The 12167-nt window shown below is 41.8% G+C and overlaps 1 protein-coding gene across 1 annotated transcript in view; it reads right to left on the reverse strand.

Annotated features, from left to right (window-relative positions):
- Nucleotides 1-274: 274 nt before the first annotated feature.
- The window catches only part of LOC115375204 (netrin-G1-like), a 60346-nt gene continuing 48453 nt past the window's right edge, over nt 275-12167 (reverse strand). The window contains exons 3-6 of the mRNA XM_030074585.1: nt 11639-11811; nt 8696-8722; nt 7668-7712; nt 275-1323 (exon numbers count right to left, since the gene is read on the reverse strand). Coding sequence (XP_029930445.1) covers nt 1085-1323; nt 7668-7712; nt 8696-8722; nt 11639-11811 — 484 coding nt within the window. The 3' untranslated portion in view covers nt 275-1084. The remainder of the gene's footprint in view (nt 1324-7667; nt 7713-8695; nt 8723-11638; nt 11812-12167) is intronic.

Raw genomic sequence — 12167 nt, forward strand, 5'->3', positions numbered from 1 at the left:
TGAAATGTCATGTTTGTCCTTAATAAAATCGCTACTTTTCAACAACAAGACAAAGACATATTTTTTTCCCTTTGGTGGAACTGTATTGTATTTAAGTGTGGATGTAAACATATTCTTTGACAGCAGTTCTCAAATGAAGAGAACCATGTGCCACAAAAGCAGAGAAATAATAAAACCAAAGTTCTCACGTATTCATAGTCCACATCTAAGAGAGGCAGCAATATAAAACAAGTAATACATCTTTTTTTGTTTTGCGTAGTCATGAAAATATCTTTTTTTTTTTGTACAAAAATTAAATACAGTTACAGTATGTTACATCTTTTTTTTCCGTACAGGTGAGCTCAAGCATGACTACAAAGCCTCCGAACAAAAATACTAGAAAGGTACTTGTCAGGGGGCTTGATAATAACACGTGTGCAGCATTTGGCAAAAACAATAACACCCTTCAGCAAACTAAAATCACCAGAGTCACCAAAGCACAGGGAGGAGAAAGTGAGGGAAGGGGAAGAGTGAAGGAAAGGGAGAAAGTGGGAAAAGGGAACAAGGGGACAAGTAAGGAAGGAGGCAGTGAGGCAAGATGCTTTTTTTTTTTTTTTTTTTTAAGATGTCCCCATCCAGATTTTTTAATAATGCCAGATGATATTGAGAAATCATGTGTTCGGTTTTGTACAGTTTGCTCTCAGAATGTGGGCAGCTCTATCTGGGCGGAGTCTCCAGTTCGCCTTCAATGAATGTCAAGTATTTGCCACTGTCATTATCGCAAAGCAAGGGCTCCAACTGTTTCCAGAGTGAGATAATAAGACAACAGTGAATTCACAAGGCTAGGGTTCAGCCTCTTTCATAAATCCATTTATTTCAGCAGCCTTCAGTATATCATATCAGAGTACAACATATTGCACTTATCACACTGTCCCCCTTAACTGTGGCCTTGGATATACAAAAGAGTCGCGTATACTGTATGCTGAGCGCATTGTCCACATGTCCCTTGTCCCCCGTGTCTTTAAGGTTGAGAGTTCATTCTCAACATATGTGGTCTTAGGGTTTTGGCTGACTGTCTGTGAGGATGGGCGGCTGGTTGGGTCTCTCAACAGAGGGAAACAATCACTAGAGGGAACACTAGGAGGGGGAGAACACGTTGGGGGCCGATGGGGTGATGATGGAGGGAGGCCTGTCCAGACGATTGGTCATCACACTCCCCGGGGCCCTGGCACCGAACTCTCTCGCACAGGACGCCCGTGAAGCCTGGGGAACAGTGGCACCGCTGATGGTGGTGGCACGTTCCACCGTTCTGACAGCGCAGCATTGCGTTGTCACACACCCGAGCTGTGAAGATCGAGCAAAGAAGGTGGGGGGGTTGAGACAGGAAGGGGTGATTAATAGATCACGCTGTGATAGCGAGGCAGAGAACATCAACAGGCAGGTTCATTGGGGCACAAGCTGCCTCTTCTTGTCCTGTCTGCTTCGCTCTGTGTACTAAAAACACAGCTGACACATTGCGAAGGGTGAAGCCAAGGACTTTTGTGGTGGAGCATGGAGAGGAAAAGGAGACAGATAAGGAGGGCACATATTGTATGAATACTGGAATGCAGCCCACAGCCTTTGAAAAACCTTTGCACAGGCGTGTGAATGATTGTTCATGACAGTGACCACAGTAAGATGTTCTAGGGATATTTTTAGGAACAGCGCAGGGACCTCAGAGCAAATAATCCCGCCGAAACAAAGGAGCAAATAAACCATGGCAGTGATGAGGTGAAATTAATAATGAGTAAATTAGGGGATGCCAGAGTATTTTTGGACTGACGAATCCCCTGTGTAGGACAGTAGATTTGAAATTTCCTTCCCGATGGCACAGTGGTACTCAAAGACTGGAAACAGGAGAAGATAGGGTGTGGATTCACATCCTCTGTTTATTAACCTCCTACCTGGCTCCCCCACACCACTACTGCCTTTGATATGCAAATAGGCTTTTGCAGGTTATTTTCTTCTCTGCAGTTAACCTTACAGCAAACAATGTAAGACTGTTGGTACAAAAGGATGTGATATCCAGGGCTGCACTGTTGCAATGCCGACTGCCCATTGCTTTGTTTTGATACAGGCTGATTAGGACTACATAAGCTAATGTTCACATTTCCAGACAAAAACTCGCGACTCAATTATCCTTGGAAGCCTCTCTGCTTGCTGAGGTGAAATCCAGGAAGAGGTAATATTTGCCAAGAGATTTTAGTATAATTGGATATCCCTTCCTGCATAAATAGTAATCACATTTTTGGTTCTCTGTAATGTGGCTCATGCGTCAGAATAAACTCAACAAATAATCTTTGCCCGTGCCAAACCTGATTAAAAACGCATTGGTATTGCATTAAACTCAATAACACCCCCATCCCACAATTCACAGACACATGCACACACAAACATGCACGCACACAAACCCATTACTGTAATGCCCATTAACGGAAAAGTCCACCCTCGGATACTCTTACACCTTTATCCACCATCTGTGATTCCAGGAGTTATTTTGTGATGAAGTGTTGTAATTTACTTATTCAGTGTATTCTGTTTCCCTCTACTTTAGTTAGTGGTCCTGTCTCAAATGGCAGACTTGTGGTCTAATAATCCAAATTTGCATGTTCTTGCAAAGTCTGTGAGACTGTTCCATTTCTTATTTTGTGCCAAGGAGCTCCCACTATGAACCCTCAAAGCGCCCTCTGGAAAGTCTGTATTGGAGTGGACTAGCGGTTAACGATCCATTACTCCCTGATAAATTTTAACTGGCTGAATGCAACATTTGTTGGGCTGTCCTTTGGTATTTGCTTCAACCTGGAAACAGCATGGTGGCTGTTCAGTATACTGTCAATTTTTTTCAAAACTATCTGTCAAAATCATTTACAAATAGGCCATGCAGTTGCTTTATCATGCTTCCTTTCAGGTCATAGCCTAAAAGTTTGTTTGTAGGATTTGGAAAGTCGAGGCAAGGTGAGGCAAGGCAACAGTGGTGCGACCAGAATCCAGTCGTGGCACCATCATGGTATCCCCCACATGAAGAAGACTGATTTCCAAAATATGCATAAATGTTCTCCAGTCTTATGGAAGTGCATTTGGGCTACAAAGGCAATGAACAGGAAACGGTGAAAATTCACTGCATGGAAAGCAGAGCAATGGCGCGATATCTCGTGACTTGTGCTTGCTTTTAGTCAAACCATGCCCCCTTGTGGACTAGTCAAAACTTTGCACTTTGCTGATGTTACCAAAGTGTGCACTGCATTCAGCAATTGGGACAGGACCTCGTGTGTTTCTATATTTCCCAGAATACTGTTCAACAACTCCCTGAGAACGGGTGTAATCTTGACGCATTCAGCTGTTGGTTCTACATGAAGGTGGCAAGTGCAATAGCAATAATGTAGAAAGAGCAGTAGGAGGGCAAAAGGGTTACTTCGTGTCAGTCATGCCCCTCACTTAAAAGGTAGCATGTTGTGGCTGCAGTGCATTCTGGTCTGCTGAGGCTCTGAGGCTGTTGTGGCTCTTTGCAATGGATTTCTCCCTGTATGACTGTTGCGTGCTGGTGCTAAGTGATAGGTCTGAAAAGAAGCCCTTTGCTCTTTGACTCTGCGGGGCTGACAACAAAAACTGATGCTTGCACTTGATGTTTTATATAGCTGAATTTTTTTCCCTGTCATCAAACTCCATTGCAGCTGCACTAGAAATATGAAATCTAAGTTGGATGATGCTGGATGTTGTCTAAGTTTGGCCAACTATACATAGTGCTGAGAAAAACACACCACCAAGCACCAAAATAGACCCAAATATGCAAGGTGCATCGCCCATAGCTGTTTTTAACACTGTCGAGGTTAAAACACGTTTACCCAGGATTTTTCCCATTCAAAGATGCACGTGTCTTAACAGCCCTGCTACATTTTCCTTGGGTCTAATTCTGGCTCTTGCACTCAGTGTCTTGAACTTCTCGACAGATTGACTGAGTTGGCATCGTCTGATCTACAAGTTAACTTTGTTGCTTGTGGCAGGAGGATTATCTGTGTGCTCAGTGTCCTCCAGAAGACCCCCAGGGCCACTGGCTTTTTGGAAGCATCTGTAGGCCAATTAACTCGCTTTATACGTAAGCTCAAGCCCTTGATGTCTTTGTGGAGCCATAGGCCCCGCTGACTTAACTTTCTGAAAGTGCAGTGTCAAATGAAGCCAATTGTTTTGTGGTACTGGCAAAAGATCTTTCACAGAGCCTCGCATGGAGACTTGGTATGTGTGAAATACTAAAAGGTATCAGTTCATCACTTCAGTTGGTGGCTATTATGCATAAATTCTTTATTAAATTAAAACTTTGAACACTGATGTTGATTGATATTATGCAAAACGCTGGCCTCTGAATGTCTAATTGTACTGTTGAGAATCCTACAAGAAAGAATGAGTTTACAACTACAGAAACAGATATGTATTTAAGCAATATGTATGTATGGTCATATGCTTATTGCACAATGCCACTACTCCTACTCCTCCTACTACCACCAATAATATATAATCATAATACACATCCTATACACTGGATGTAATGTATGGGTATTATATTGGTATTTCAAAAGTAACTATACAATTTTTAATAATGCTGATACTGAAATACAAAACTGTACATTTTTTTTTGTTATTTTTAACCTTTTGACTCCATTATTGAATTTCCAGTCATGATCAAAACTGCACCTGCAAACAGGAGAAAATATGGAATAATACAGTGAGTATCAATATATCATTGTATATAAAAATGTTGAGCAGTATAACCTTAATATTGTTCTCCCTTGATAGATTTTCTACGACGTAATTTTGCATTCCGAGGAGGGCTGACATGTTGTGATGACAACGCTGCCCTGTCTGACATCACTAGCATTAGGACCGATGCTGGCAGCAAGTGAGAACACTGCAATTCAACTCCTGGCTGAGGACCAGCGTTCTCTCACAGAGACATATGTGCACCTCACACCTCTGTCAGATGTGTGACATTTTAGCAGAGTAACTGTCATGACAGATCCATCCTTGGGCCATGGTGCTGCATGAAGCAACATGGAGAAAATTCAAAACAGTACAATAGTGGCAGACAGAGGGGACACAGAATTGGATTAAGTTTCATATTGCTATTTCTGTGATTGAAATGCATGTGATGCAAGCAAAATGTAAGGTCTCGTGTTGTCTTGTCTTAACTTACCGCAGCACACATCGCACTGTACCTTACTTTACCATGCATAAAAGACTGGCAATTTTATTATTATGTCAAATAATGCACCCACTACAACACTGACAGCAAATGCATGCTAGTTCTAGCCTTTGAGAGAGGATCTAGCAGTGTGTTTGTGTACTAAACATTTCCAGGCAGTTCCCTAATCCTCTCTTCTCAGTGAACTGTTGATGTCCTCAGATATTCTGTGCCTGTAATTTCTGAGATATGGCATCTCACAGCATGATATCAGGTTGAGAGTTACGAATCAATGTCCTGGACCGTAGCCTCTGTCACTCCTTTTTGTGGAAAAGCTAGATATTATATGGTAGAACTACATTTGATGTGATACCCAACTCCTTAAATATAACGGTTCATATCAACTGATATGATATTACGGGAATCATTGAGTTTTTTGTTGCCAGCATGGCACCACAATGGAATGTGAAGCCTGTTTTACAGTGGAAACCCAGCAAGACAGCACCGGCACCATTACATTACAAACAGGGATCGCTGATTATGATTAATAAATAACAGTTTAATGTTTTTAAAAGGCCTTAATTACTATAGATTCACCAGTGCAATTAGCTATAACTGGAGACAGTTTTCAGATACAGGAGCTGCTAATTATATGCTGTGAGACAGAACAGTGTTGCTTCAATTACATTTGATCAATAGTTTTTGCCATGATGTCAGGGAGAGCTGAAACCCAAGTTCAGTCATGCCTTCTATTATCATATTAGCATGAAGGCTTCCCCATTAGTCATGACTTGAGGCTCATGTCAAGTGAATTCTAGCACTTGAAAGTGTCAGAGATACGGTATTTTATCCAGTGGTGAAAAGAAGTAGAAAGGATTATCTGTCTGCAAAATTATATGAAGTAAAACCGTAGTTATCTGAAAGTAATCACTTTGAGCATAAATTAGTGAGAATCTGCACATATTCCATTTTGTTTTTGCCTCAAGATTAATTAAATTATCCATTCTGTGTGCAGCTATTTCAAATCATTTCATGAGGAATTATCAGTTTGGGCATGATTCCTTTTTAGCTCACATCAACAAAACAAAGGTATCCATTGTGGGAGATAAGCTCTTAATGATTGTTTTATTGTAAATGACAGAGCTCCATGTATTCATGAATCTTAGGGTGTAAGTCAAGATGATTCAACTACAAGTAGAAGTAAATGACCTTTCATGACTGTCATTATGTTTTTTTTTGCCCCCGGTGACATCGTCGGTGCAGCCTGCTGTGGTGTCTTTCCCTGCGCTTGTCACAGATCACTTGGCAATCACACAGTTGATTCCACTAGTCTGAAGTCTTTTTTTTTTTTTTTTTTTTTTTTTTTTGGAAGCAGATGGCGCTGTTTTCTTTGTCTGTTCAGCCATGATGGCGACCGCTGCTTACACTAACTACCTGGCTCTTCTTTCATTATTATTATTATCTTTCATCATTCTTCTTTATTTCAAACAAAACTGCTATGGCTGCTGCTGGAAATGTAAAATGAATCTCTTAGTTTTTTTTTTTTTCCAACCCAGGAAAGACCTAATGTACCCAACAGTGTTTAGAACAGCGCATGTAAACGCTCTCATAACTTATAGACATAGATTATAGGTATAGATTAGCAATCAACACCATTGTGTTTTATCAATTGTTAATAAGGAAGAAGCAAATTGAGCATTGATGTTCATAAAAATGATGCAGCTCATGACTTTAAAAATAACTCACATAGACTTTTATGAATACTATGAAAAACAGTACTGTCTTTGCAACCCACTCAGCTAGACTAACTACAACAGTTGCAATTTGCTATTCTTGGCCTCTGACTGCAGAGAACATTGGCTTATTCTCATAGGTGCATCACATTCTCAGCTCTGCCAGTATGGAGCTGGGAAGGAACCAGTGAATATTCCCTCTCTTGATCCTGGAAAGCCTAAAAGTCCGTTTTTAATTTCTCTCTTCTGGCTGTGAGAGCAGTGGTGCAGATGCGAGTCAACACTCACTACACAGGATATCTGGGCCTGAGGATTAGCTGGAGATAGCTGGAGATCAATCTACATAAACCCCCCTGGAGCCTCTTCTCTCCTTCCCTCTCCTTCTCCTCTTTCCCCCCTTTTTTGTGGCAGAAAACATGGCAGAAAGGGTGCACCCCAAGAGAGCATTCTGGGTAATTAAAAACAGGGCATAGTCAAAGAGGCTAACAGGCTGTGGAGGCGGTGATCATGAGACATGTGGTCCGTTCCCTACAGTGTTCACACAACAAAGGTCTGCCATGTAAGGGCCAGTGTTTGTTTGTGCACATGTCGGATGAAAGAATACAGGGATTAGCTTTGAAAACTACCATACCGCCACCCGCTATTTGCATGTTTTCCAGTTGCCAATCAATAAATAGTGCATTTTTCATTGTGCTGTTATTGCCATGCTGAAGCTTTTAGTTTATAAAGCCTATAAAGCCTACCTTGGTTACGATTTGCAACACCAAGAGATGAAGCATTTGCTCGATCTGTGTAAAAACGGGAAAGATCATACATTACATTGGGTTGTCATATAGTTCATGCTGTGATGGATTTAATGCACAGGGACAGCATGCATAAATTCTCCTGTTTGTTCCAATAATCAGTGTGCCATCTGGGCTGATTTACTTAAGATGCATAGGAAAATGTGAAATCTGCCATGTACTATCAGCAACTAAATGAGAGATTGTACAGAAGTCGGCATGCAGCATGGATGGGTATGTTTTTCACAAGACAAAGGCAAAGGGATATACATATCGCTGGTTGCTTTTGCTATCCAGTTTGAGGAGTCACCTTCAGGCATCAACATGCATAGGGTATCTCATCTATCTAAGATGCATGGTGGGCACCATGTCTTCACAAAAAAAAAAAAATGGTTTTCTTTTCTCTGGCTTAGGGCAAATATCTCTGTGTCAACTCTTCTGAAATCGCTCTCACTCATGTCTGTGCCAACACATGCACTGGCCTAACAATGTGCAGCTCCTATTTGTAAGGCACTGCTCATTTACTCTCATTTTCTCACAGACTTAAAATCCAATTTTTCTTACAACGAGAGAAATTCTGCCAGTGGGATGAGACAATTCTACGTCTTTTTCCTGCAATGCAGATTTATTTCTTTCAGGTATTTTGTAGACAAATGTCACTCATCTGTATGAAGTCTATTTCAATTAAAATGCTTGAAACAAGCTGAAGCACATTCCAAACAAGTAAAATGATCTCAGCCCAGAGTTTATCACCTGCTTTAATAAAATTAAGGCCTTAAGTTTGAGCTTTAGATTAAATGCTTTTTAAGAGGGCTGATTTTTTTTTTTTTTATACAAAGTATACTGATGAACAATAATGATAATGTATAGTGGTATTTTTCACACTAAGAACAATGTCATCAATCAAACAAGTGTGTGCCATTACCAAAAGAGAAAACCATTAAAGCAGATAAGCCATCATGCCAATTTGAAAAGCTTGATCAACTTACGCACTGGTCCGTGACTACTGGGGATACCTGTGGAAAAAAGGATAAAGACATTGTGTCATTAAAGCACAAACTCCATTTCATCTTTACCCTTGACCATTTTTTTTTTGTCATGAAAATGCAACTGAAACACTTTTTTGGCATGCCTTGAATAATTCAAAACCCACTAGCACTTATCCAATAAATCTCCGCTGTGTCCACTGATTAGCAGCAGTTATGGCTCTTTGGAGAACCGGACCACGACAGGGTCCAACATCCGCCCTCCTCTGATGATAATGACAGGTTTGGGACAGACGAAAATGTCAACAGAATCAAAGCTCTAGCTGCTGAAATTGTCGTCTCATCACTGTTTTAATCCCGGCCTCCCGGCTTTCGGTGACAATGGTTTTACGTTTTGGAATAAACCTGTGTGGGAATTATTTTCCTTATCTGTCAATGCCCCAGTCACCAGATAGGAAATGCTCATTAATGGTCAATAACTGCAAATAATTCTTTGATGGCTGGAGTTCACCACATATGAGATGTTTTTATGCTATCAGGTAAGTTGGCATTGTATTGCACTATAGGTCAGTTCTCACCTGTATGGCACCTAAATCCACCAGGAGAAACCATGAGAAATATGACATGACCCAGGCACCACTGGGGACATGACTTTGAACAAGAGAGTCAAACATGTTCAGATGAATCAACCATGTGGTCTTTGTCTGAAATTTTTGGATTGATTATGCAGCATGTGACTGTGGATCCGCCTCTCTCTTCCCTCATCAGCAGCTCGTTCCTCCTCTGCAATTAGTGTAATTTCTGATCCTTTTCACAATCTCCACTGTTTTGTCCTTAGTCAATAGAGAGACCCTCTGTCCGTGATTGTGTTTGACCCGGGTTTCCACTGTTCGCTTCCTACTCATCACTTGATCACCAGCTTTGGGAAGTCAGAAGAACTGTTGGCAAGCACACACCACTACAGGTAAAAGAAAAACACAGTGTTCAGGCTCTCTGTAAGGGCCATTTGCCTGAAAGGAACCTGTAATTCCTAAACCAATAGTTTTGCTGCCTGAGAAGTGGAGGGCGAACAATATCACCCTTTCAAGTCCAAACACATTCTGCAGTCCTATCAAACTCTCAGCCCCAACCCCTGTTAACCTGTGAACCTGCTTTGAAACACAAGATGACTTGATGCTCCCTGCAAAGTGGACTGTCAACATAATTCCAAAAGTGATTCCTCTTCTGCTCTGCGGGTTTCTTACACTTTTCCCCTCCCTTCCTTCAAGGGAAACCTTAGATTTGGTGTGGAGTCGCTCTCGCCTGGGCTTCAGTGCCGACAGCGATGGCCCCTAGCAACACAGGGCTCCATTTTGGGCTCTGAATTATTAGATGAAGGGTCACGTATAGCCATATATCTGCATGTGAAGGGATCTGAATATGTAATAGACCTCGTCTTGTCCCTACCTGTGAGATAAATGACTCCTGTGATTAAAGAGGAAGACTTGATGACAGATGAAAGCTATTAAACCATAATTACATTTTGCACGTTCAGCATATTTGTCTTGATACCAGGGCTGTATGTTTAATATCCTCATAGGGAATATGAGCTGCACATTATGGATAAAGCAATGTTACAGGGCCAGGCGTTACTTATGAGAGAAATAAAGACAATTCAAGACAAAAGTGTGTTCACTGAACACCTGGGGGACCAATATTGTTACGTCACTGCCATATGCAATATTATTGCATTTTATGCCACTGCCAAACAAGTGCTAATATTGCCTTTGATATGGCTAGACCTCGGATTCATCAGTTCAGTGCAGATGCGGCCAAGTGTTGGATTTTTTAATAACGGCCTGTCAATCTGACAGTGAGCACCACATTGCAAGGAGACTCATAACGCAGCAGAGGTGCAGAGGGAAATCCAGCAATATCTCCTTAGAGTTCACAAACACTTCCCCAAATAAACTCACACATATGATCAAACACATTACATGCGCATGCAAACCCACGCGGTTTTGTGCGCACACCCGCAACCACAATTCGACGCATAAGAACACGCGGTCATACACTGCATACACACTCCCATTCATCAACAAATAACCTAGACAGCAGCAAAAACAAGAGCCACTGTCAGTGCGCAAATTTACTTACACGAAATCAGCAGATCGATAACAATATCACATCTCTGTACAAATCTAATCAGAGTCTGTGCCCCAGAATTCAATTCAAGCAATCAAATCTATTGGGAGAGCTTCTGACTTCAGGGCTGAATCAGTGTGAGCGGAGGACCAGAGGGCTAGCCTTCCACCATCTGGCCAAGCCACCACCTCATCCCTGAGTGGCTGTATTAGATTTATTGAGGCAATGAGCCCCCTGCCTCAGGCATGGGATTTGATAAATGTGGCTCAACTCCCCTCCAAGATTAGAATGGGGATAATGCAAAAGAGCACCTTCTGCCTGAGACAGACCATGTGAGGAGGCAGAAAAATATGCAGCATTATTTGCTTGTGTGTCGTGGAGTTAAGGTACAGTGCAAAAGCAGTGCTTAACTCCATGACAAGGTATTGATTGGACTGGTATTCACAGTCGTTTAATACATAAGGATTGACTTATGCCACAACTGACCAGTGCTCAAAGACACAAAGGTAAAAAAAACACATGGATTTATAGTGCAATTACATTGCTAATGATGCACATGTGTACCACCCAAGGCGCACATATGCAGGAAATGATAGTGGGCAGCAATTTAAGACCTTAGGTAATTATGTGTTTTGTATTTTCATCATGTTAGCCGTGCTGACATTTAAATATTTGTCTGCCTCTGCTGTAAACAGATTGTTAAATGGTAGGAATTAATAACATTGCATTGCCACAAAGCAAGCGGTATCATCAGCAAATTAGTTGCACTCTGCAAGTAGCCAAATAGGGTGTATCTAAATCATTTAGACTGCAGATACTTACATATATTTGCTGTTCCTTTGGGTATGGGGAGGTAGGAGCCCACACTCCAGGCCCTTCCGTGATAGTGCCTCTTACAGCGGCCGCAGTCTGGCCCAGTGGTGTTGTGCTCACACTCGCAGCCCAGCTTCCCCTTGTCAAACACACAGCTGTTGGCATGCAGGTTGCACTTGCACCTGAGACAGAACGATAACAACAAAAGCAGGAGATGTGAATAGGCATCAGCACGCGCCCTTTCAATCAATATCTTCTGGGGGGAATACACACAGCCTGCCCTCGCTGTGGTGTTTATTTGTGCCTTTCAAATTTTTTGACAGGGGTAAATTGAAATCCTGGTGGGTTATCTAACTTGGATCGTGCCTCCACAAAGCTTCATTATGCACTCCTTTAAAAAAACACAAGGCCTCATTTGTCGCTGCCCCTGTGGAGAGAACAGCGAAGCGAATAAGGTCACTTTTGCCACTCCGAGAGCTAAATGAAAGGCGCTCTGTACGATTCACTAATTGAGCACAAAACAGGGATCTGATAGAGT

The sequence above is a fragment of the Myripristis murdjan genome, chromosome 17, assembly GCF_902150065.1.
Source record: "Myripristis murdjan chromosome 17, fMyrMur1.1, whole genome shotgun sequence".
Taxonomy (NCBI): Eukaryota; Metazoa; Chordata; class Actinopteri; order Holocentriformes; family Holocentridae; genus Myripristis; species Myripristis murdjan.